This window comes from Schistocerca gregaria, chromosome 7 (genome assembly GCF_023897955.1).
Source record: "Schistocerca gregaria isolate iqSchGreg1 chromosome 7, iqSchGreg1.2, whole genome shotgun sequence".
In the NCBI taxonomy this organism is placed as follows: Eukaryota; Metazoa; Arthropoda; class Insecta; order Orthoptera; family Acrididae; genus Schistocerca; species Schistocerca gregaria.
Window position 1 is genome coordinate 319005654 of NC_064926.1, and position 27376 is coordinate 319033029.

At 41.8% G+C, this 27376-nt stretch overlaps 1 protein-coding gene across 6 annotated transcripts in view; it reads left to right on the forward strand.

The window, feature by feature from the left end:
• The window catches only part of LOC126281848 (importin-11), a 181094-nt gene that overhangs the window by 93254 nt on the left and 60464 nt on the right, over positions 1-27376 (forward strand). For all 6 annotated transcript variants that reach the window (XM_049981102.1, XM_049981098.1, XM_049981099.1 and 3 more), the window contains exons 13-14: positions 4814-5006; positions 5510-5589. In XM_049981102.1, coding sequence (XP_049837059.1) covers positions 4814-5006; positions 5510-5589 — 273 coding nt within the window. The remainder of the gene's footprint in view (positions 1-4813; positions 5007-5509; positions 5590-27376) is intronic.

A 27376-nucleotide genomic window follows, 5' to 3' on the forward strand; every position in this document is an offset into this window, starting at 1 on the left:
CCAGACAATAAGCAGAGGCTAAAAAGCCACTATTATCCGTTCTAGAAAAACCTCATGATAGCAAGTTGCAAGTGAGGCTGTTGTCAGCAACAATCACTACTGCTGCTGCTGCTGCTGCTGCTCCTACTGTCTTTGAACTGTTAGTACTGCAGTTCCCCATGAACAACAAAACCAACTGAGATTTGAACAAGAAACATCTTAGGACCTAAGTGTGTTAACCTAGGAACACATGTTCACACAGGGTTGGAGAAGGGATACCTTACAGTTAGTTGAAGCTTGGTTTAGTTCTAGACTTAATGGAAAATAGTGTACGAAATAAATAGATGAAATCAGTGAAAATGCAACATCATGAAATGTGTTTGTACAAATCATTCAAATACGCTGAACTTGCAGTGGAACAGTTAAAAATTTGTACGAGGCTGGGACTCGAACCTCGATTTCATACCCATTGCATGCAGTCACCTTAACAACTAGGCTTCCTGAGTATACATCTGGGCCTGACTCAAACGTTTATCATCAGTTATGTTTCCACTAAAGATTTCCAAACCCTAGTACCAGATACTTCTATGGGGTATGTTACAAAAATAGTACAGTGAGAGTACAGTCAGTGGAGGATTGTGGCTTGCCCTGCCACAAGGGATATATTTCAATTAATTAAATGTCCTGAAATAAAATGTGTGGATTAATGGAGATAAAGTCAATGAAGATGTAATGATGTTAAATATTAACAGTGCAAACCAATCAGATATGCAGTAAATCAGACTGTATTTTTACCTTTAGTTTTTATAATACCCATGACCACAGATGTATTACATGATATGTTCTGGTCGATTTAGACTGCTTGGTTTTCCTGAGTGCTATTCAAATCATCCAGTACTTGCCAACAGAGAGATTTTCTATAACAGTCTGCTGATTTTCAGTCGCAGTTCTCTCATGTTCCTCACAGTTGTTATGTATCGGGAAAAATTTAAGAATGATGGGGAATGTCAATTCAATAGTAGGGGATGAAGAAAAAATTGTAGGAATACGGGGGGGGGGGGGGGGGGATGAAAGGGAAAGCTAACTTACAGAATTTTCCACAGAGCACCATTTAATCATTGCCAAGACTTGGTTTAAGGATCATGAAGGAAGGTTGTGTATTTGGAAGAGACCAGGGGAACTGGAAGGTTTCAGGTATGTTATATATTGACAAGACAGTTTTAGAAACCAGGGCTTACCTACAAAACATTTCAGGAGCAAATGTCAACTCTAGCCATAATTTGTTAATTATGGAGTACAAATTAAAATTGAGTAAATTGCAGAATGGTTGGAAAATAAGGAAGACTTGAATAAGTTTAAAGAACCAAAGGCTCAGAAGTTTTAAAGAGAACATTAGAGAATGATAATCTGACAAAAGTGAAAGAAACACAATAGAAGATAAATTGGTAGCTTTGTTTGTGTACATGTGAAGGCAGTAGAGTAATGACTAGACAAAAAGACAAATCCCAGTAGAAATCCTAGCATAGCATATGAGATAATGAATTTAACTATGAAAGGAGAGAAAATACAATATCAAATCATATTAATGTGACCACTGATCAAAAGCCAGAATAACCACATTTCCTATGGTGTAGCGTGGACTGCTGTGAAACGTGCAGGAAGAGTGTCAGTGAGTTTCTGGAAGGTACTGACAGGGATATGGGGCCACTTGACGGCAGTGCCATTATCATGGCACTGGGTTTCTAGTTAGAGATCAATGGAACAAACAGCCGGATAAAAGTTGTTTCTCAACTGGGTTTAAATCCAGGGATTTTGGTAGCCAGGGGAGTATGGTAAACTCAGCCTGGTACTCTTCGAGCTATGCATGTACACTCCAAGCTGTGTGACACATTACATTGTCTTAAGATAGTTTCATTGTGCTGAGGGAAGGAAAGTGCATGCAGTGGTGGACTTGGTCCCCAATGATAGATGCTTACTTGTTTGATCGATCGTCCGTTCCAAAACAATGGGATCTGTAGGGAATGCCATGAAAACATTCCCCAGACCATAGCACTGTTGCAGAGTGTTTGCTTTCATGCTTCACTCCATACTCTCCAACAGCCATCTGCCCAGACGGAACATAAAACATGATTCGAAGGCCACCTGGCATCACTCAGTGGATGTCCAGTTGCAGCATTGGCATGCATGTAAATTCTGGCCTTTGTTGCCAGGAGCTACAGTCATTATGGCTGCATGAACCAAAGACCTGGTACAGAGGCCCATACACAGCAGTATTTCCTGAACATTTGTTTTGGAGGCACTCTTAGTAGCCTTTTGGATCATTCAGTTGGTCTGTTTCTCTACAGTTGCACATCTGTTCACCCATCATGTCCCTGTCATCGATGGCCAGTGGTGCACCACAGGTACCTCGGCACCAGTTACACATAGTGTCATTTTGCTGCATATGGTATATTTTAATCATGATGATATGCAAACATTTACAAACTTAGCCATTTTCAAAATGCTTCCACCCAGAGCACGAAAACCAATGAGCACGCCCTTTTGGACCTCAGATAAATCATTCCACCTTCGCATTATGTAAAAAACTGCACTGTTTTCCACATTCCCCCAACATGCTTTATATACCATCCACTGCTAGTGCTGACAACTGCTGTGTCTGAGTACTTACTGAATGTTGATGTCAAACATAGGTGGTGGTCACATGTGACTGGACTGTATATGAGAAAGCAGTAAGTGATCAAACAATGGAAAATCCAGGATGGAATGTAACAATATTGTAAAAGGAAAGTTGCCACTCACCATACAGCGGAGATGCTGAGTTGCAGATAGTCACAACAATAAGACTGTCACAAATAAATAAAAATTGCGGCCATTAAGGCCTTCATCAACAGTAGATGTAGAGGAGTGCGCGCGCGCGCGCGCGCGCGCGCACACACACACACGCACACACACACACACACACACACACACACACACACACAAGAAGTAAATAGACAGTGTGTGATGGTGGAATGACGGCTGTGTAATACTGGAGTGGGAACAGGGAAGGGCAGGAGGGTGATGGAAAGTAGGATGTATTGTAGAGAGAGTTCCCTCCTGCACAGTTCAGAAAAACTGGTGCTGGTGGGAAGGATCCTTATGGCACAGGCTGGGAAGCAGTCATTGAAATGAAGGACATCATGTTTGGCAGTGTGTTCACAACAGTGTGGTCCACTTGTTCCTTGGCCACAGTTCATGGGTGGTCATTCATGCAGACAGCCAGCTTGGTGGTTGTCATGCCTACATTGAATGCAGCACAGTGGTTGCAGCTTAGCTTATAGATCACATGACTGAATTCACAGGTAGCCCTGCCTTTGATGGGTTAGGTGATGTTTGTGATTGGAATGGAGTAGGTGGTGGTGGTGGTGTTGGTGGTAGTGGTGGGGGGGGGGGGGAGGATTTAGGGAACAGGTGTTGCATCTAGGTCTATTACAGGGGTATGAGCCATGAGGTAAGGGGTTGGAAGCAGGGGTTGTGTATGGATGGATGAGTATATTGTGTAGCTTCGGTGGACGGCGGAATACCACTGTAGGAGGGTTGGGAAGGATAATGGGTAGGACATTTCTCATTGCAGGGCATGATGAAAGGTAGTCAAAACCATGGCGGAGAATTTAATTCAGTTACTCCAGTCCTGGGTGGTACTGAGTTACGAGGGAAATGCTCTTTTGTGGCCGGAAAGTGGGACATTGGGAGGTGGTGGGAGACTGGAAAGATAAGGCACAGCAGATTTGTTTTTGTACAAGGTTGGGAGTATAATTGCAGTCTGTGAAGGCTTCAGTGAGACCTTTGGTATATTTCAAGAGGGACTGCTCGTCACTGCAGATGCAACGACCACAGGTGGCTAGGCTGTATGAAAGGGACTTCTTGCTATGGAACACGTGGCAGCTGTCAAAGTGGAGGGTGTGTGTGTGTGTGTGTGTGTGTGTGTGTGTGTGTGTGAGAGAGAGAGAGAGAGAGAGAGAGAGAGAGAGAGAGAGAGAGAGAGTGGCAACTTTCCTTTTCATAATAAAGCAGTAAATGAACAGGCAAAAGGGAAGTACAAATTACTAAAAAGGAGATTGCAAAAAAGTGCGAAGTAACAAAGGAGGAAAAGCCAAAAGACAGTCAAAGTTATAAGACAATACATGGTTATAGGATATACAGATACCATTTATAGGAAAATGAGAGACTGGTATAATCTGTACATTGAGCGAACTTTAAAGGAAAACAAGCATAAACTTGGAAAGTGAATCGAAAGTTCAGGGATGAAAAATAGAAACATAAGGTTCACCAGCGGTATTGTAATTGTGTCAGAGATGGCAAAGTACTTGGAAAATCAGTAGATTAATGGAATTTTTCATATCTTGAAAAGAGGTAAGATGAATTTCAGCATAAATAAAATAAGACTAATGTAGAGTTATTAAATTATATCGGCTGATGTTGAGGGAATTACATTAGGAAATGACACACTAAAAGTAATAGGTGAGTTTTCCTATTTGGGCAGCAACATAACTATGATGATATAAAATGCAAACTGGCAATACAGAAAAAAGTATTCTTCTGAAATTGAGAAATATGTTAATGTCAAATGTAAGTGTTTGGAAGTCTTTTCTGAGGGGGGGGGGGGGGGGGGGAGGGATACACGTGATGTAAACTTTGTTTGCAATTGTTTCCTTCCCCCAGTGTCTTTAAATTATCTTGTGAAATCATAATTATTATTATGCTGCACATTTTTTGTGTATGTGCATACAATCATTTAGTATATAGAACATTATAACACAGATTATCCATGCATATCATCACCTATTTCAAATAGGCACTTGGCAGTGGAAGCGAAACTCTGCACCCATTCTTGCTGCCTGTCATTCAAATGAGTACAGATGTGCAACAAGATTGCCATGTATATCTCATGGAAGACGGACTGGAACTATGGTTGGCTGTCCTAGAGAATACTGCTACAGCCAGTCCAGATCTTCTGCAGCTTTTCAGGAATATGCCTCCTTTGCTTGGTCAGTATACAAAATACAATACGGTTTTTTTGTGTGTGAAATGTGCTATGCTTTACTAATTGTAAGTTGCTTATCATTTATTTTGTATTGTCAAATTAAGAAAACAGTATAATTTTTGTTATTTCAAGTATTATCTCAATAACTGCCAAATATACATCTAATTTTCTCTACATTGTAATGGGTAAATTTCAATTATCTAAATGTTCAATTACAAGTAAACACGTCTTTTAAATATCCATACAGTGTACTAGTTGCGGAAGTTCCAATCAGTGAGTATAATACCTTGAACAGCCAAATAACCAGTGTACCTGTCCTATTTAAAAGTAAGGAAATAAAGATTTTTTAAATTGTATGTAGTCATAGTAAACTCTAGGTGCAGTTACACAAATTGAATGTAAAGGCTACTGCTTAGTGGTTTTTTAAATATGGAAAATGGGACACAATCATAGTTACTCATGCTTATTTTCAGTTTTATATTTTATCTTAACTTACTTTGTTCATAGAGAGCAGTTCAGAGAACCTGCGGACTTGTTACTACATCATACAAGCCAGTGTGCTGTTGGGTCCAGAGCAGTTCCTGAAGGTGAGTTTCAGTAGAAATATTGAAGGAATTTTACATTATGGTCTATTTTTCCCTCCCTTTTTTGTTAATGTTTTTTGCTTGACACCAGATCAGTTTTATAGCTGTATCACTTAGTATTTATGTTCATGTGAATGTGTTATTGTTACGATCTTCAATCCAAAGATGGTTTCATTTAGCTCTCCTCAAGAATTCATCGTGAACAAGACTCATCATCTTTTCCTAAGTATTGCTGCGTATTGCAACTAAATCGATTTGAATCATCATACTGTAGTAGATGCTTGTTCTCTCTCTGCTATTTTTATCCCGGTACTACCAAATTAATTCTCCTTTAAAACATCAGTACATGTATCATCAACCTATCCTTTCTCTTAGTCGGGTTGCACCAATTCAGTTCAGTACCTTTACTTAATTATCTGATGTATACATCTAACCTTAAGCATTCACACACGACAGTGCCATAGGCATGCCAACCTGTTCATAGGCGATCTAAAGAACTTCTTTCTACCTTGAACAATTGTTAGTCATTAATTACCTCTGAAGAAACCACTCGCCATATAACTGAGGCATCAATAAACAGACAGACAAACAAACAAACAAGACCGAGAAAGTTTTTGAAGGGCAATCTAGTGTTTAGTGTGAACTCCAAACTGTGGTACTATTTGGCATTTATATTACTATTTAAAAACAGAAAGAAAAATCTGAGCATTCTGATGAACACAAGCATTCTGCATCTATTGTATATAAGCTGTTTGTACACAGAGAATGAATGACTTTAGAGTTTTCACTTTTTCAAAGTGGTAACATCACATGGGACTAGATCAGATCTATAGAGGAAGAATATCAAAGCAACTGATATTAAACTCTTTACAAATTGTGTGCTGCCTTGCTGCAAGAACCAACTATTAGATTTTTAACTTGGTTGAGTGGTGTAAAGAACCACAGTGATTTGAGAGCAGTGACTGCTTTTGGACACCAACCACAGTGTTTAAACACTTTCCTCTTGATGAACAAAATGCCAATTCTTCATTGTCGATGAACAGAGATTTTCATTTTGTGATAACCAAGTCCTAATCTGACTCATATTGAAGTTTTCCTGGCATAATGAACACTCTGTGAAGTTTCAGGATTATAGTCAGCTATCATTTACTTCTATACATGATATTTCATCTGGGCATCTGAAGGTGAATTCCAGCTGTAATGTTGAAATGCCATGCTCATAAGAAAATGTCATAAACTTAAAATTTCATCAGATACTCTCATCTTCAAACACCAAGTCAGGTGAAGGGCCGGAGTTGCATTCGGGAGGAGCAGGGCTATAATTCTTGTCTGCAATCCAGATATAGTTCATCTACAGTTTTCCTAAAGTGGTTAAGATGGATGCCATGATGGTTAATTTGAAAAGGACAAAACTTAATCGGAACTTGTTCTCTGTCTGCAATATTATTTCTGTTCATGGCACAACAAAACCTTTGTAACACCCACTTTCTTTCATGACTGAAACATAATACTGTATCTTCTGCCATATGCTGAATCCAAGGCAGGGACTTGACTCTCCCTTTCCCCACTTTCTGGCTATGACACACTCTTTTGTTCCATTTTTATTGTCTTTCATGTTCTTTGTTATATTTCCTATGTCCTTTGCTCTCTAGATTCCTTTATTGCATTGCCCTTCCCTTTGTTTAGAAAAAAGTTTTTATTTTGTACAAACATTTGATTTTGGCTAGGGATCGGGTGTCTTTAAGCTGCATGCTGGCATGGTGTTGTACATCATTTCCTGAAAATGTTTTAACACATACCATTGTATGTGTTCCCAACAGCTCTCTTCATTTTCACCTTTGTCTGCTAAGAAAAGTGTTATTTATTAGATCATTGCTTTATGCATGTCTCATGCTGGCTTGGGCTCAGGCAAAGGGGAAGGGGTGAAGGGGGGGGAGGGGGTGTTCCTCTCACTGCAGATGAGTTCTGAGAGTTCCTCATCTGCCTCTGGCCTACGTACTTACGACATTCAGTGGAAGGATAGGGTGACAAATACTTCTGCTCACTCACTCTCGTCGTTTATCTCGGGTATGATCTCTTACCCCTTCTACCACCAGACATGTGCACTTAATACCTGTTAAAGTGCATCAATAAAATACTCTCAGTGCTGCTGACCAACAAGTACAAATGTTAACCAGGGTACTGTGGAGGACACTGAAGTCAAATGACGAATTGAAAGTGTGTGTTAAGTTCCTTAAAATTCTCCAGCTTTTGTTTGTAACGAAATACAGTTCACTGGTGGCATCTTTCAAACAGTTATGTGCCATTTTAATTATTGCTTGAGCCCCCAGTAATGATACTACACACACTATAACTTTTAATAAAGGTTGTTGAATGCTGAAGAACATCTATTGGTATTTAGTAAATCGATCAGTTTGCTAAAACACAGCGTAATCCTAATGATCTAAAGTTCACTTGACACTAGCATGAATTTCTGTGTGTCAGATGCCACAAAATATCCAAAGTCCCGACTAGTTTAAACACAGTTAAGTCCAGTGGCAATCACCTAAATGTTGTTAAAATGGAAACAGAGTCCCGCAGCTATGATTTCGATGCAAAGCACCATTTGCTTGTAAAAACAATCACCAAAAGACAACATGCGTGAAAAACCCACGTCCCTATTGTGTTCTACACTGAAAATATCCTAAGGGATTGGTCGTGAAAAATTCTATCTTCCGTTCACACACACATGATATTCGGCGAAGTTCAACACTTCTGGAACTGCAAAAACTATCACCAACATGTGGTGTCGAGTAACACAGGTCCGGCTTCGACAAAGAAGCACAGAACTCTCTCCTGGAGCTTTGTGTCATCTCCACTTAAATACCCTCAATCCAAAATTCCCCAAGCTACATAACATAACTGCTTTACATTGATCACCATTTTTTTTGCATAACTTTTTACATAGAAGAGCAATCTTAATTCTGTTTTCGCCGTTACATGCATACTCACATTCTCATCAAAGAACATTTTCATTACACAAATTTGTAGCTACAATAGTTTGTCAAGAATTAATGTTTTAATGTTTTGTAATTATCTTTGCAGAGTGAGAAAATAGTTTTTGTCCATTTGTGTAACTTACAGTACTTTATAAGGCACCTCTTTCTGTATGAATTTGAAGTGCCCTTTCTGATGCACTGATCAGAATTAACATATATACAAAGGGTAAACAAGTATGGGCAAAGCTATTCAAAAATTATTAAAAACAAAGGGAACACAACATATCATATAGTAATTGCAGATATCACATACTTTTTTACGGCACCCACTGTTGTACACTGCCTTGCTGTTCATGTATCTGTCTTGTATTATTTGTTCCAATTAATTATTAGCAACAAATTAATACAGTTGGTGTTTTACCAGTGAAAAATTAATACTTCAAATTATACAAGTACACCAGACCTTTAAATGAGCAATCGCTCTACTCTGCAGCTGCATTTGGGTCAAGAGTTATAAATTATTCAGTAAATCACACATATTACAGATTTGTTTATTTAATATCTTTTTATATAATATTCACTTAAATTGTGTCAGCATCTCAGCTGATTCATCCCAAACTTCTCTTCCATTTGCCGTATCGTACTTTACCATACTAATTTGTGTTTGTGTGTAATCAACACAAATGTGGATAAATCATTGTCCTAAAACCGTCAGCTGGAATGGGGTAAACCCGCATTTGATGTAACGTAACTGTCAGCCATTTGAAACTGACAGGTCTATATGGAATGATCTGCTGCTGAGCACTCACTCTCTGCCATCTTCCATCCTGCTCTTGCCCACTGCCTGGCTGTGCTGGCCTTGCCAGTTGCCATGTTTGCGCCCTGTAAGCAGAGCACATTATCAAACTTGTCTCTAAATGACAACAAATGACTCATGTCACATACTGTCTTAATTTTATGCTGCTTTTTATTTTTCGTAGAATTGCTTTAAATTCATATCATTGTCAGTGTACTGGTAAATTGAATAGCAGAAACATTGAGTCATTAGCGCCACACACAAAACAGAATGAAACTTTGCTGCTTTCAGAAGTTATTGTCACACTGTCATCTATGTGCAATGCTAAACTTCACACCACAGGCTGTTCACGCAACATTCTCGCCATGTCCATTATTAAATGATTAACACAAGTAATGTTTATTTTAAGATAAAAACTATCAAAGTCGCTCTTGAAATAAACTATTTCACAATGTAGCAAAGTTAGAACATGAGTAGTTATGTACAATGTCATAATGCCATATTTTCCATAAGAGTTCTTACATTGTATCAAAATTGACAACCAATATATTTTAGTTTTTTCATGCAAATGAAGTGTAATGTCAATGTTTCAAAACATCAACTGAACTAACCATTGAATCAAGACAGGTGTTTAGTTTAAAAAGAAAAAGAATACTACCTTAGATGAAAATCTTGGACATTTAACTATCCGCAAAGAGTATTCAGGGACACTGTGACACATTGTTAAAAATCGGGAGGGCCCCAAAACAGTTGGAAGATATAAAGAAGAAGCAATCAAAAAGTTTCCGTTTGAACACAGTACAGTCTAGAGCTAGTATGCCAATCAGATAGCCGGCAGGGGTGGCCAAACGGTTCTAGGCGCTACAGTCTGGAACCACACGACCATTACGGTCGCAGGTTCGAATCGTGCCTCTGACATGGATGTGTGTGCTGCCCTTAGGTTAGTTAGGTTCAATTAGTTCTAAGTTCTAGGGGCCTGATGACCTCTGAAATTAAGTCCCATAGTGCTCAGAGCCATTTGAACCGTTTGAACCAATCAGGTAAAATCACAATAAGTATTGAGGTAATCATTCTGCTAATGCACCATATTGAATATATCCATTTTGTAAAACACCATGCCCTACTGTGTGAAAAAGGGGAGGAAACAGTAATGAGGAGACCAGGATACCAAATATTTCACCGTGTTACATATGAAGCACACATTAGACCATTCTGACACTGTTAACTACCACAGTGAAGCATGTTTTCTTGTATTGTAAAACAAAACAAAAGTATTAGTGTGAATGACTCACTAAGTTACAAAGACCAAATATAGTAGAGCTCAGACCATCACAAATAACATGGAGTTACTAGATGTTAATCTTACAAACAAACAAAAAACTGACTCATTCCGTAGCACAGAAAGGTCACAATTATGAACCATGCTACTCCAGAAAGTAAAAGACTGGATATAGGAAGTAAGCGGTAAATTCTGGAGTGAGTGAAAGCAGTTGGGAATCTTAGACTGAGAAAGTGATGGCAGGGCAGATGAAAAGAAATAAAATGATTGTATGGCAATATTGGGTGGGAGAGACAGTCTGAGGTTGATGTTGATTGACCACCTAGTGCAAGACTATCTTATTAACACAACTTCAGCTACTTGTGCATCAATAAAGTTGAGATGAGAGGACAACACAAACACCCAGTCCGCGAGTGAAGAAAATCTCTGACCCAGCCGGGAATCGGGCAAGGGGCACTGCAATGTAGGTGCAGTGATTTTGACCACTGAACGACAAGCTACGCTGCAGTGTAGAGATGGTGACGTTAATCAGTAGACCATGAGCTGTGGACAGTAGGGCATGAATGTAACAGTATATATTACAGTAGTGCTGTTAATACTACCATAAACTGCGTATCATCAATTATAGTTTCTTGAGGTTTCTTGAACTTGTATGGTACATATGGCAAGGCTATCAAAGAAACAGTGCAAAGAGAACATGAAACTTGTGAGTTTCATTGGAAATGGTTGGTTACTATTACTAACTACATTCAAAAGTGTCATATGAGCTTATTAGCAAAGGCAAAGAGAGGATTTAAAGAAGAATGTAATGTACCAGGTGTTTAAAATAAAACCGACAGTGTTGCCAGTGCTATGGTGCAGACTGTATAAATCTTAGGATGCTGAAACGTCATACTTATTTTCATTAATTGGTGCACTCCTGGAACATGCTGAGAAAAGGAATAGTTCCACTTTCTGCCACCAGTTGAAAATATTCCACTTTAAACAGTCAGAATGTGGTGTGGATGCAGGAAAAGGGGAGGGATAATCACACACATGATAACTATGGTTCTGGCACATTTATTTCTATATGGTCACAAGTTACAATGTGTGTTCTGTATAGTCTCCTGACATGGCAGCATACTGTATCAATAATATTACACAGTGTACAGTTGCTCACAGCATATCCGGTGTAATCAGAGTGATGTGTCATAATATGCTGTTCTTCAGATCAGATAGACACAATCTCTAACATATCCCCACAACCAAAAGTCACATGGATTTAGGTCAGGGGATCTGGAAGGCCACAGATCTTGAAATTACCTAGAGATGATACAGTTGTCGCCTAAGGTTTCTTGAAGCAAATCTTTCACCTGGCGTGCGACACATGGTGTCACCCCATCCTGTATGAAAATAGTGGTGTGGACACAATTGTTTTCTTGCGAAGCTGGAATCACGTGTTGCGTGAGGAGGTTCTTATAATGTGCAGTTGTCACTGTACACCTAACAGGCCTGTGAGGTGTCATCTCAGTGAAGGGAAACGGACTGAGATTGGAGGAGGTTGTGAAACTACACCACACAGTCACTTAAGTGTATTGCACAAGTTACAACATGTGTTCCATGTGATTTCCTGACTGAGCAACATGCTGGCGTCAACAGTTACTCACAGCATATCCAGTGCAATCAGATGGATGTTGGTGCACAAAATGTGGTGGAGTAGAACCCCATATGCAACAGTTCGGTGGATTCACACAGCACTGTGCAGAGTAAAATGTGCCTTGTTTGTCTAAAGAATATTCTCCAGCCAAGTCATTAATTCCATGCGTGCTAAAAAACGAAGGGAAAAGTCGCAGCGTGTAGCCTATATTTGAGCTTCATTTGGTGCATATTCTGAGTCTTATAGGGATGCCAGTGTACAATGTGCCACAAAATCTTTTGAGAGAGAGACGATTCCTGTGACACAGCTGGAGCACTAGTTGCAAAATTTGAAGCACAGGCTGCACAGCTGGCTATAGCTGCAGCAACTTCATCATCAACTGCCATGGGAATGGGCCGCCTACCTCTTCCTGCTGCACCACGTAATTGACCAGCTTCTTCAAATGAACATGGGGCCATTCACAGTTGTTTCTGTCAGCGATATTTGTGCAGTATATTGCTGCTATTGTTGCCAATGTGATAAAACAATTTTACCATCAGTGCATGGTTTTCTCAATAGCCATAGCATTTTGTTCGGAAAACTTCAGCCTTCCAAACCCCTTACACCAGCAGTCACTTCATGAAAGAAATCAACACATGTGCCAAGTAACAAACAACATACTTACATCAAAACAGGAAACACCTCATATTCTGACTGCTTTCAGCACAATATTTTCACCTGGTAGCAGGAAATGTAACTGTTATTTTTTACTCCATACTCGGCAAGCCCACTAATTAATGAACATAACTATGATGTTTCATTGTCCTACAATGTGTACAGCCAGCACTACAGCACTTGGAACACTGTCAGTTTAATTATAACCACCCAGTATTTTACTCCTTTCTTTGTCAGAGCTATATTCACCAGAGAAGTGCAGGTCATTTTTGCTTCTAGTATTGTACTAAATAGTAATTGAGAATTTTTCTATTAGTCTAAAACTCAAATGAATTGCTGACAGCATATTTCTTAAATAAATAGATATACTGTGAGGCTTTGTTTAATATCCCCACCTCCTTAGTTAGATGCATAGAGGTCTGCATGTGTGAGAGTGCGCGTGTTTTTAGAACTTTCTACCCTGCTTATTATCCTTTGCTGATTCACTATGTTAGTCAGAGATGCACTATTTTTCAGAGTCCAAAACTTGCAGAGTTTGTTTGTATGAAGCATAATTTACTATTCTTTCCTCATTTGATACTTGTTTGCTTGGCTTGGCAAAATTACTTGTGTCATGTGCTGGAAGGACCAGTACTGCTTCACAATAGGGCCCTTGATCAAACTTGGAATGTTTGCATACAGATAATGTGATATCCCTCAGTCAGCTATGTAAAAAAAAAAGCCTTATTGTAATTTTGTGATCAGGTTGCTAATAGGAACTGAACCAGGCATGTTGTTGCACATGTTTATTCAATTAAAACATAATTTCTCTAATAGAGTTAGGTTGAAATAATGAAATTCTACAGCAGAACAACTCAGTAGATGTTATCTAATCATTTGAAAATATTATCTGCCTATTAAAAGTATATATTTTAGAGGCCTGTGGTGGATGACTTCTTCAGCGGCAGGGTCACCTGTTGCCATGACCTTTGGCAAAACCATGGCAGTGTCGACATTTTACTCAGTGGCGATTAAAAATACTGGCTTTACTGCAGTGTAGTTGAAACTTTCTGGTTGATTAAAACCTTGTGCTGGACCAGGACTTAAACCCAGAACATTTGCTTTTCATGGGCAGCCTACTGTAATATACAGGCATGGCTCATGAGAGGAGAGAGGTAATGGAAGTAAAGCTGTGAGGCTGGGTTGAGAGTCCTGCCTTGATAACTAAGAACAGCATATGCCAGCAAAAGGCAAACTTTCCGGGTGCGTACCTTGATCCTGACTACTGGTTTGATCTGCAAGGAAGTTAGAAATGAGCGCACACACCGCCTCAGAGTGAAAATGCGTGCTGGTGTGTGTAGTTGTCTCCACATTTTTGAAATATAATTGTAATTTAATTATATTATTAAAAAGGATAGATGCTACCCGCCAAATAGTGGAGATGCTGAGTCTTAGATAGGTACATAAAAATGCTGTATTGTAATTTGTTTGGGAAAAAGTTGGTGTTGTGTTATTCAATCTGCAGACTGGTTTGGTGCAGGCCGCTGTGCTAGTCTCTTCATCTCTGAATGACGTAACAACTTAGATCCATTTGAACTTGATTACTATATTCAAGGCTTTGTCTCCCTGTACAATTTTGCCATACCTCAGGATCTGTTCTATTACTGACCCCTTCTTTTAGTCAGAATGTGCCTTAAATTTCATTTTTCCCCTTTCAGTTCAGTACCTCCATATTTGTTATTCGATATTCCCATTTAATTTTCATCATTCTTCCGTATACCACATTTTAAATCTTCCATACCTTTCTTGTCTGAATGGTTTATTGAAAATGTTTCACTTCTGTACAAGGCCACATTCTACACAACCATTTTCTGAAAAGGTTCCTGACACTTGAAATTAATATTCGATGTTGAGAAAGTTCTCTCTTCAGGAACGCTATTCCTGCTATTGCTAAACTGAATTTTACAACCTCTCTACTTCGGCCAGTATCTGTTATTTTGCGTGGCCACACACCAAACCATATCTACTATTTTTAGTGTCTCATTTCATAATTTAATATCCTCAGGAACACTTTATTTAATTCGACTACATTCCATTACCTTCCTTTTACTGTTGTCAATGTTCATCTTACCTCTTTTCAGGGCACAATTCATTACATTCCACTGCTTTTCCAAGACCGTTGTCATCTTTAATAGAATTATAATATCAGCAGCAAATCTAACAAGGGGAGGCCGCCAATTATGAAATTCAGATTCGATTCATACTGTGCATAATAAAGCTTATGGACAAAGGTGTAATGTGGCAAAGCACCAAGATGCACTTCTCAGCCGTTGTCGAGAAAATCGAGAGTTAAAAGAAACCATCGCGGTGAAATACTCTCTACGATCAATAGTTTTCTACAGAGTCGTGGCGAAGCAGTAAGCGCTCGGGTTCGTAATCCGAAAGTCGCTGGATCAAATCTCACGCCAGGCAACTTTTTTTCTTATTTGTTTTTTTGTAATTCAAATGTATACACACACAAAGATTCCAAGACTTACCAAGCGGGAAATTGCCGGTAGATAGGCACAATGAATAAAACACACACACACACACACACACACACACACACACACACACACACACACACACACACACACACACACACAGAGAGAGAATTTCGAGCTTTTGCAACCGGCAGCTGCTTCGTCAGGAAAGAGGGAAGGAAAAGGAAAGATGAAAGGATGTGGGTTTTAAGGGAGAGGGTAAGGAGTCATTCCAATCCCGGGAGCGGAAAGACTTACCTTAGGGGAAAAAAGGATAGGTATATACTCGCACACACACACATACACGCATATCCATCCATATATACTTGAAATAAATCCAATCCATCGTCCACCACCAATTGTCTTCTCCGATTTTTGCCAATATGATACGATACGCGTGGTAAGCATCGAACCTGACGACCGATAGAACAATTTTTCAGAATGTCAATCAGGTGTGTTTCCCACCAGATAATTAAAAAAACAATTGTTCTTGTAAAAACGCATTGTTTATCAGATGTGCTCGATGTCGTGCTGTTTTCTGCTTTCCATCTTTCTATGATAACTATCACTCTGGTTCGTGCGATACTCCAGCTACTTCTGGTCACTAATTGTTAATTTTGTGCGAGTGTATACTGAACGCGCACGCGCACACGCACACGCACACATCCACCCATACATATACAGACACAAGCAGACATGTCTTGTTGCGAAAGCTCGTAATTTTGTGTGTGTGTTTGTGTGTTATTTTATTGTGCCTGTCTACCGGTGCTTTTCTGCTTGGTAAGTCTTGGATTCTTTGTTTTTAATTACAAAAAACAAATAATAAAAAAAAGTTGCTTGGTGTGAGATTCGATCCAGCGACCTTCGGATTACAAACCCGAGCGCTTACCGCTGCACCACGACGCTGTAGAAAATTATTAATCGTAGAGAGTATTTCACCGCGACGGTTTCTTTTAACTGTCGATTTTCTTGACAACGGCTGAGAAGTGCATCTTGGTGCTTTGCTACATTACACCTCTGGCCATGAGCTTTTATTATGCGCAGTATGAGTCGAATCTGAATTTCACAATTGGCGGCCTCTCCTTGTAAGAACTATAACTTCTCTGATAACACTATATCCCCATCCAAAATTTCTGCTTGCTTATCCTTTACAGCTTTGCTCGATATACATATAGAATAACATCAGGAGTAAGTTACAGCTTGAGTCACTCCGTTTTCAATTAGTAATTTCCTTTCATCTCCTTTGACTCTTTGTACCTGCAGTCTGGTTTCTGTACAAATTGTATAGAACTTTTCATTCCTTGTATTTTTTTTCCCTGCTACCTCCAAATTTTCAAAATGTGTATTCCTGTCAACATTCTCAAAAACATTCTCAGAATCCGTAAACTCTACAATTGCAAGTTTGCTGTACCTTAAACGTGTCCTTTAATATAAATCGTAGTATCAATATTAGGATGAATATTGCCTGGTATGTTCCTCCATTTCTCCAGACCCCAAAATGATTTTCCCAACAAGTTTTTCCATTCTTCTGTAAACAATTCATGTTAATATTAGTCCAGTAATATTATATATAAAGGTGGTATCTGTTCCCGAAAGAACAGTTACCATTAATGACCATGCAGCTTTCGTTAGAATGAAATGATAATTAAATGGACACCCTAGCTGCAAAGAGGCGTTGATATACTTCATAGGGGATGTGTTGAAAATGTGTGGCGTGACCAGGACTCGAACCCGTGATCTCGTGCTTACAAGGCAGACACTCTATCCATCTGAGCCACCGGGGGCACAGAGGATAGAGCACCTTCAGGGATTTATCCCTTGCACGCTCCCCGTGAGACTCACATTCCCAACATGTTCACACCACTACATTCGTAGTGTGCCTAATAGATGTTTGCCCATCATACTCATTACTCGTGGCAGATTAATCTACCAAGTCCCGTAAGAGTTTGGGAATAGCATGTATGCATTCGCACAAGGTGGAAGCCATATTTTAACTATCGGTGGCACAGATGGATAGAGCGTCTGCCATGCAAGCAGGAGATCCCAGGTTCAAGTCCCGGTCGGGGCACACACTTTCAACATGTCACCTATGAAGTATATCAACGCCTCTTTGCAGCTAGGGTGTCCATTTAATTATCATTTCATTCCAGTAATATTCACACCTGTGAGTACATGCTTCCTTTAGAATTGGAACTATTACATTTTTCCTGAAGTCTGGGGATATTTCACCTGTAACAATATTGTAAAAATAAAGGTTGCCACTCGCCATATAGCGGAGATGCTGGATCGCAGATAGGCATAAAAAAGGACTATCACAAAAAAACTTTTGGCCACAAGGTCCATGTCAAAAATAGATGTCACACACTCCATGACTCCTGTCCCTGGCAACTGAAGCCATGCTGCGAGCAGCAGCACCAGTGTATGAAGTGAGTTGCAACTGGGTGGGGATAAGGAGAAGGCTGGGACGAGGAGGAGGGAGAGTAGGGGAGAAGTGGGAGACAGTGAAATGCTGCTGGGGAGCATGCAGGGACGAGTTGGAGAGAGGGTAGGGCAGCTATGTGCAGTCAGGAGGTTAGCTGGAGGGCTAGGGAGAGACCGGGGAGACGGGGGGGGGGGGGGGGGCTAGGGGTTAGCTAGCAGGAAAGGAGAGATGTAAAATGACTGAGGACTGAGTGCAATGGTGGAATGAGGGCTGTGTAGTGCTGGAATGGGGACAGGAAAGTGGCTGGATGGGTGAGGGTAATGGCTAACGAAGGTTGAGGCCAGGAGGGTCACGTGAATGTAGGATATATTGCAGGGAAAGTTCCCACATGTACAGTTCAGAAAAGCTGATGGGATTCCAGAAAACCAGCAGGATCTCCAGGCTCTCCTCTAATCCGTAGCCCATCCCAAAACCTCTCCCTGGACTCCCATCTCTCTGCTCACCCCTACCACACCCCACACTCGTACCTTCTGCATGCTTCCTAAAGTCCACAAATCCAACCACCCAGGATGCCCCATTGTGGCTGGTAAATGTGCCACCACTAAGAGAATCTCTGCTCTGATAGATCATATGGCACCGGCTGGTAAGCAGTCATTGAAATGAAGGTTTTCATGTTGGGCAGTGTGCTCAGCAACAGAATGGTTCACTTGTTTCTTGCCCATAGTTGCCCAGTGGTCATTCATGCAGACAGACAGTTTGTTGGTTGTCATAACCACATAGAATGCAGCACAGTGGTTGCAGTTTATCTTGTAGATCATGTGACTGGTTTCACAAATAGCCCTGCCTTTGATGGGATAGGTGATGTTTGTGACCAGACTGGAGCAGGTGGTGGTGGGATGATGTATGGGACAGGTCTTGGTCTTGCATCTGTCCTGAGCTCATGGTCTCACAGTAGTGTTTTCGCTTCTCGAGCATGGGGGCCCGGGTTCAATTCCTGGCGGGGTCAGGGATTTTCACCTGCCCCGAGATGACTGGGTGTTTGTGTTGTCCTCATAGTTTCATCATCATTCATGAAAGTGGTGAGGTTGGGCTGAGCAAAGGTTAGGAATTTGTACAGGCACTGATAATCGCGCAGTTTAGTGCCCCACAAACCAGATATCATCATCATGTTTTGCACCTAGGTCCATTACAGGGATATGAGCCGTGAGGTAAGGGATTGGGAGCTGGGGTTATGTAGGGATGGAAGAGTATACTGTGTAGGTTCAGTGGATTGTGGAATACCACAGTGAGAGGGGTGGGCAGGATGGTGAGGGTGGGGGGTTACTAATTGATACTAATGCGATGAGTGCAATGTCAGCAGATGCGGCTTTGATCACACACGCAGACGACATGACACAATCCATAATTCAGTGAGTGTGGTGGGCAGGGCTTGCTCCCAAACACAGTAGCACAAGCTGTAGATTTAGTTGGAGGCCACTGACGTACCATGGCTATTTTCCGGTGGTACCTGTCCCATGTACTGCCAGTGCAAGTGAAAGCTGTGTTGCAGACAAGACACTTGTCTACACATGAATGACACAGTTACTAGCTGCACTGGCATCTCGGAGGCTTCTTCAACCACAACTGTTGTCAGTGAAAGTCTGACATTCCTGAAGGGGTTAATCTGGGCCTGGGACCAGACAGATATGGAGGTGGACGTCACCACGAGGGGACAACCTGACGCAGACGCATCCACGAGGAAATGCCCAGCAGCGTCTTCCAAGGTGACCTCCACAAAAAAGCCGCTGCATCTAAAAGTAAGGCGCATAAGGTGCACACGAAGAACAAATCCTCTGCCTTGGGCATGAACGCTGCCAAAGGCGACCTCCCCACCGAGGACAGTTTCCAAGTCCCGAGTAGGAAGCACACTGCCAGGACAGCTGCACTCACACTGGCACAGCCATTACTGATTGCGAACAGGTGTGTAACGTTCACTGACGTGCCAACTGATGAGGTCAATGCACAACCAAGTAGATCAAAGTCAGCCACACCTCCTCCCACTGTTACGCAATGGTAGAGTGATTTTAAAAGCTTTCAACAGCTCTTAAATAGTACAGCCCAGTCTTAAGTCATCTGTCGTGATTAAGGGGAGTTAGAGTGGAAAGCAAATTTTTTTTTTCATGTTTTCAGATTTTTATCTCAGTATAAAATTAGCAATTTTCCGAATTTTATATATATATACACACTACTGGCCATTAAAATTGCAGCACCAATCAGAAATGCAGATGATAAACAGGTGTACATTGGACAAATATATTATACTAGAACTGACATATGATTACATTTTCACGCAATTTGGGTGCATAGATCCTGAGAAATCAGTACCCAGAACAACCACTTCTGGCCGTAATAACGGTCTCGGCATTGAGTCAAACAGAGCTCGTATGGCGTGTACAGGTACAGCTGCCCATGCAGCTTCAACACGATACCACAGTTCATCAAGAGTAATGACTGGCGTATTGTGACGAGCCAGTTGCTCGGCCACCATTGACCAGACATTTTCGTTTGGTGAGAGACCTGAAGAATGTGCTGGCCAGGGCAGCAGTCGAACTTTTTCTGTATCCAGAAAGGCTCGTACGGGTGTGCATTATCCTGCTGAAATATAGGGTTTCGCTGGGATCGAATGAAGGGTAGAGCCACGGGTCATAACACATCTGAAATGCAGCGTCCACTGTACAAAGTGCCGTCAATGCGAACAAGAGGTGACCGAGACGTGTAACCAATGGCACCCCGTACAATCATGCTGGGTGATACGCCAGTGTGATGATGACGAATACACGCTTCCGATGTGTGTTCACCGTGATGTCACCAAACACGGAGGCGACCATCATGATGCTGTAAACAGAACCTAGGTCATCCGCAAAAATGATGTTTTGCCATTCATGCAACCAGGTTCGTCGTTGAGTACACTATCGCAGGCGCTCCTGTTTGTGATGCAGCATCAAGGGTAACCACAGTCACGGTCTCTGAGCTGATAGTGCATGCTGCTGCAAATGTCATCGAACTGTTCGTGCAGATGGTTGTTGTCTTGCAAATGTCCCCATGTGTTGCCTCAGGGATCGAGACGTGGCTGCAGGATCTGTTACAGGCATGTGAATAAGACGCCTTTCGTCTCGACTGCTAGTGATACGAGGCCATTGGGATCCAGCATGGCGTTCCATATTAACCTCCTGAACCAACTGATTCCATATTCTGCTAACAGTCATTGGATCTTGACCAATGCGAGCAAAATGTTGCGATATGATAAACCGCAATCGCAATAGGCTACAATCCGACCTTTATCAAAGTTTGATGGTACGCATTTCTCCTGCTTACACGAGACATCATAACAACGTTTCACCAGGCAATGTCAGTCAACTGCTGTTTGCGTATGAGAAATCAGTTGGAAACTTTCCTCATGTCAGCACGTTGTAAGTGTCGCGACTGGTACCAACCTTGTGTGAATGCTCTGAAAATCTAATCATTTGCATATCACAGCATCGTCTTCGTGGTGTAGCAATTTTAATGACCAGTAGTGTATATAATCACTTATGAACTAACATGATGGGAAGTATTTTATTTTATTTGTTTAAATATAATCCACACCAGTTGAAAATGTTAAAATTTTTATGTGCATTACTTCAAGATCTAATAAAATTGTTAATTTTTATATAGAAGGCTGTGAATTGCTGTGTTATATAGGTTAAATTACATATTTGTAGTGCTAGCACTGGCAAAAACAGTATCTTATTGTTTCATAGTATAAACATGCATTTTATTTTGAAGTGCTAATGTTTTTCCAAGGAAAAGTGACGAACAGATTGGTAAATCTCTCATAACAATGCAGTAGCTGCTCAGCCGTATGGGTAGAAGATTATCACAACACTGGAAGGTGTTGGTCATGCCCAGAAGGGGATGGTTACCAGGTTGAGGAAGTTGAAACAAAGTTTGAGAGACAGGAAACTTTTTGATGATAAAACCATAAGAGGCACGCTGACAGACAAAATGATTGACGAACTACAGCAGTATTGTGGGATGGCCATTAGAAATAATACTGAGGATTTGCTGAAAATGAAGCAGGCAGTATGGGCTACCCTTTTCCACAGACTTTCAACTGATCAAAAACCAGTACACAAGTACACCACCTTGCACTCCTGGACCTGATTCATGGTGCAATTACCACAATGCCCAGTACTCAAACAGTTCATACAGCCATAAACGTTCCATCCCAGCAGCAGTCATGGATATCATAAAACCTATTTACAGAGACCTGAATTACTGAAGAAGTGTCTGATGGTCAGACTCAAAATCTCAATGAGTCATTCAATAGTCTTATATGGACTCACTTAGCAAAAAATGTTTTTGTTGGAATGAAGACACTAAAGTGGGGGGCCAGTGATCCTTCTAATGATGGCAACTTTGGTAGGGTGAAAGTGTTACAGCATATGGGAATTAATCATGAAGCAAACTGCAGCAGACAACTTGAACAGGTGGACAAGGTTCGCATTGGTAAAGCAGAGTATGCAACACAGTTAGCCACTAATGAGTCCAGAAAGAAGAAAAGAATAAAGACTTGGAAAAAGAACAAGTGGATGATGTACAGTATGGCGCAAGGTGCTTGTGAGTGACTAAAAATAAAAAAAATAAGCATATATTAAGTGAGTTGCAGTCTTTCGAAACTTTAGAATTTCCTGAAAATTTACATTTTCTGGCGCATTTTTCCCTACATCTCAGAAACAACTTTGAGTAGAGTAGTCAAATTTTCAGGGAGTAATAACAATCATATCCTGAGTCTACTGAACTAAAAGAAGAACATAATGTTGTGTATAATTAAAATTATTTAGGATAATGTACAAAAAAGTACACACAATTTTAACCACATAATTAAAAAATTGTATTTCCAAAAGCAGTGGTTGAAATGCAATTATTGTAGTTCAGAGGACTCATAACTTACAGTTTAACATCATGTTAAGTTTCGTGTCAATGGCTACAGTGGTTCCTGAAAAACAGGGAAGCCACGTCACTAAATTTAACATTGTCGGGATAGGACGTTCCAACTCCTCTTAAAACAGCTTGCCACCACACTTTCAAAGTAATAGTAAAATCTCGTGAGGATTACGCTGCAGTTATGGGTGTGGCTAAGACCCAACATCTTGTCATACTATACCTACTCACCTGAACTGCTCAAGCGGTCAGCCGTCTTCAGGCTGCTGCCTCGGAGTGTAGCGGCAGTGGGGAGTCTGGTGCGTCGCATGGTGCACCCCAGGTGTTAGATGCTTCACCCACTGTCCCTGCTGTCGAGACATCTTCGCGGGTACCGGGCGCGGTTGGGCCACCCTCTCCCCAAGAGGAGTGGCGGGTTCAGCGACGTTCGCGGCGCACGAGGCGGAGGGTCAATGTGGAGGCTGGCCGTGTGGCATCGCCCGCTCTGCCTGTGAGTGGACATGTGGCTGCTCCTTCAGCAAGGTCCGAGCAGGCACACGGGGGAAGGGGTTTATTAGTTATTGGGAGCTCCAACGTTAGGCGGGTGATGGAGCCCCTTAGGGAAATAGCGGAAAGGTCGGGGAAGAAGGCCAGTGTTCACTCTGTCTGCTTGCCGGGGGGTCTCATCCGAGATGTGGAGGAGGCCCTACCGGCGGCGATAGAGAGCACTGGGTGCACCCGACTGCAAATTGTTGCTCATGTCGGCACCAATGACTCTTGCCGTCTGGGTTCAGAGGTCATCCTCAGTTCGTACAGGCGGTTGGCGGAGTTGGTGAAGGTGGAAAGCCTCGCTCATGGGGTGGAATCAGAGCTAACTATTTGTAGTATCGTTCCGAGAACCGATCGCGGTCCTCTGGTTTGGAGCCGAGTGGAAGGCTTAAACCAGAGGCTCAGACGATTCTGCGGAGAGCTGGGGTGCAAATTTCTCGACCTCCGCTATCGGGTGGAGAAATGCAGGGTCCCCCTGAATAGGTCAGGCGTGCACTACACGCTGGAAGCGGCTACGAGGGTAGCGGAGTACGTGTGGAGTGCACATGGGGTTTTTTTAGGTTAGAGAATTCCCTCCCTAGGCCCGACAAGACGCCTCCTGAGACGCGGCAAGGCAGGAGTAGGCAAAATGCAACGAGGAATAACAATATTAATGTGCTAATAGTAAACTGCAGGAGCGTCTATAGAAAGGTCCCAGACCTTCTGGTGACAAACAGACCCGAACTATTTGAATCAGTTAATGCAGAACAGGGAATCAGCGATCATAAAGCGGTTACTGCATCGATGATTTCAGCCGTAAATAGAAATATTAAAAAAGGTAGGAAGATTTTTCTGTTTAGCAAAAGTGACAAAAGCAGATTACAGAGTACCTGACGGCTCAACACAAAAGTTTTGTCTCAAGTGCAGATAGTATTGAGGATCAGTGGACAAAGTTCAAAACCATGGTACAATATGCGTTAGATGAGTATGTGCCAAGCAAGATCGTAAGAGATGGGAAAGAGCCACCGTGGTACAACAACCGAGTTAGAAAACTGCTGCGGAAGCAAAGGGAACTTCACAGCAAACATAAACATAGCCAAAGCCTTGCAGACAATCAAAAATTACGCGAAGCGAAATGTAGTGTGAGGAGGGCTATGCGAGAGGCTTTCAATGAATTCGAAAGTAAAGTTCTATGTACTGACTTGGCAGAAAATCCTAAGAAATTTTGGTCCTATGTCAAAGCGGTAGGTGGATCAAAACAAAATGTCCAGACACTCTGTGACCAAAATGGTACTGAAACAGAGGATGACAGACTAAAGGCCGAAATACTAAATGTCTTCTTCCAAAGCTGTTTCACAGAGGAAGACTGCACTGTGCTTCCTTCTCTAGATTGTCGCACAGTTGACAAAATGGTAGATATCGAAGTAGACGACAGAGGGATAGAGAAACAATTAAAATCGCTCAAAAGAGGAAAGGCCACTGGTCCTGATGGGATACCAGTTCGATTTTACACAGAGTACGCGAAGGAACTTGCCCCCCTTCTTGCAGCGGTGTACCGTAGGTCTCTAGAAGAGCGAAGCGTTCCAAAGGATTGGAAAAGGGCACAGGTCATCCCCGTTCTCAAGAAGGGACGTCGAACAGATGTGCAAAACTATAGACCTATATCTCTAACGTCGATCAGTTGTAGAATTTTGGAACACGTATTATGTTCGAGTATAATGTCTTTTCTGGAGACTAGAAATCTACTCTGTAGGAATCAGCATGGGTTTCGAAAAAGACGATCGTGTGAATCCCAGCTCGCGCTATTCGTCCACGAGACTCAGAGGGCCTTAGACACGGGTTCACAGGTAGATGCCGTGTTTCTTGACTTCTGCAAGGCGTTTGACACAGTTCCCAACAGTCGTTTTAATGAACAAAGTAAGAGCATACGGACTATCAGATCAATTGTGTGATTGGATTGAGAAGTTCCTAGATAACAGAACGCAGCACGTCATTCTCAATGGAGAGAAGTCTTCCGAAGTAAGAGTGATTTCAGGTGTGCCGCAGGGGAGTGTCATAGGACCGTTGCTATTCACAATATACATAAATGACCTGGTGGATGACATCGGAAGTTCACTGATGCTTTTTGCAGATGATGCTGTGGTGTATCGAGAGGTTGCAACAATGGAAAATTGTACTGAAATGCAGGAGGATCTGCAGCAAATTGACGCATGGTGCACGGAATGGCAATTGAATCTCAATGTAGCGAAGTGTAATGTGATGCGAATACATAGAAAGATAGGTCCCTTATCATTTAGCTACAAAATAGCAGGTCAGCAACTGGAAGCAGTTAATTCCATAAATTATCTGGGAGTATGCATTAGGAGTGATTTAAAATGGAATGATCATATAAAGTTGATCGTCGGTAAAGCAGATGCCAGACTGACACTCATTGGAAGAATCCTAAGGAAATGCAATCCGACAACAAAGGAAGTAGGTTACAGTACGCTTGTTCGCCCAATGCTTGAATACTGCTCAGCAGTGTGGGATCCGCACCAGGTAGGGTTGATAGAAGAGATAGAGAAGATCCAACGGAGAGCAGCGCGCTTCGTTACAGGATCATTTAGTAATTGCGAAAGCGTTACGGAGATGATAGATAAACTCCAGTGGAAGACTCTGCAGGAGAGACGCTCAGTAGCTCGGTACGGGCTTTTGTTAAAGTTTCGAGAACATACCTTCACCGAAGAGTCAAGCAGTATATTGCTCCCTCCTACGTATATCTCGCGAAGAGACCATGAGGATAAAATCGGAGAGATTAGAGCCCACACAGAAGCATACCGACAATCCTTCTTTCCACGTACAATACGAGACTGGAATAGAAGGGAGAACCGATAGAGGTACTCAGGGTACCCTCCGCCACACACCGTCAGGTGGCTTGCGGAGTACGGATGTAGATGTAGATGTAGAAGTAGAAGCTGCTCACGATAGTCTTTTGCTAGCTACCTATTTCAAATGGACCCAGCCCACCTCAAGGAGGAGCTGGAAGAATTAGGTTTCAGTGTCCAAGCGGTTTCCCTCATGAAAATGCACTACACCAATAAACAGACCCCACTGTTTATGGTTATCCTGATTGATAATGTAGAAAATATTAAAGTATTCCAGCTGAAAATAATCGCAAGTGTCAATGTAATACAGGTCAAAAAGTTTTGCATCAAGGCTCAGAGGGCACATTGTTTTCGGTGCCAGGGCCTAAATCATGTAACTATATTCTGCACTATGCTGCCCAAATGCGTAAAATGCGCTGGGCAGCCTGAAAGTCGTGAGTGCGAAGCAAAGCCAGAGGAAACTTCCAGTGCTGCATGTTGCTCGCTACCGCAGGAGTGACAACTTCTGAAAGGCAGACACTAAGCAGCGTGCCAATAACAACCTGGTCTGACGAGTTACTCTTGGTATTAGTTTTAGTAATGTCAGGAGGGGAAAGGGTATCGCAAGCCCCTTGCCCCCTCCCCCCTCCTCAGGCAGTATCAGCGCAGCCTCTTGTGGGAAAGGATGCAAATGGTCACTACCCACATGCTGATGTAAAGCACGCCGGCCAGTGGGCTCAAATGATCACCCCAGTCTTCTCCGCAAAGGAAGTTGTTAGTGGGCGCAGACCAAATATGGAACACCTGGCTGCCTCCAGTACTACTGAAGTCGCCAGTGGGCACGGACCGAATAGAGGACACCTGCCTGACCAACAAGCCATGGTAGATGCTTGCTGGAATGGAACAGAGAGGGAAGCACCCACAAAACGTAAACACTTTCACAAATGAGGCACTGATGCAAACTACGATGACTTAAGAGATGAGCTCCGCTCACTCATTAAAACAGTCAAGAGTTGCTCCAGGCTTTTCCCACTGTCCTTGTGACGGCAGTGCAGAGAAAGAAACTTCCACATGGGAAAAATATATTAAAAACAAAGATTCCAAGACTTACCAAGCGGGAAAGCGCCGGTAGATAGGCACAATGAATAAAACGCACAAACACACACACAGAATTTCGAGCTTTCGCAACCGGCGGCTGCTTCGTCAGGAAAG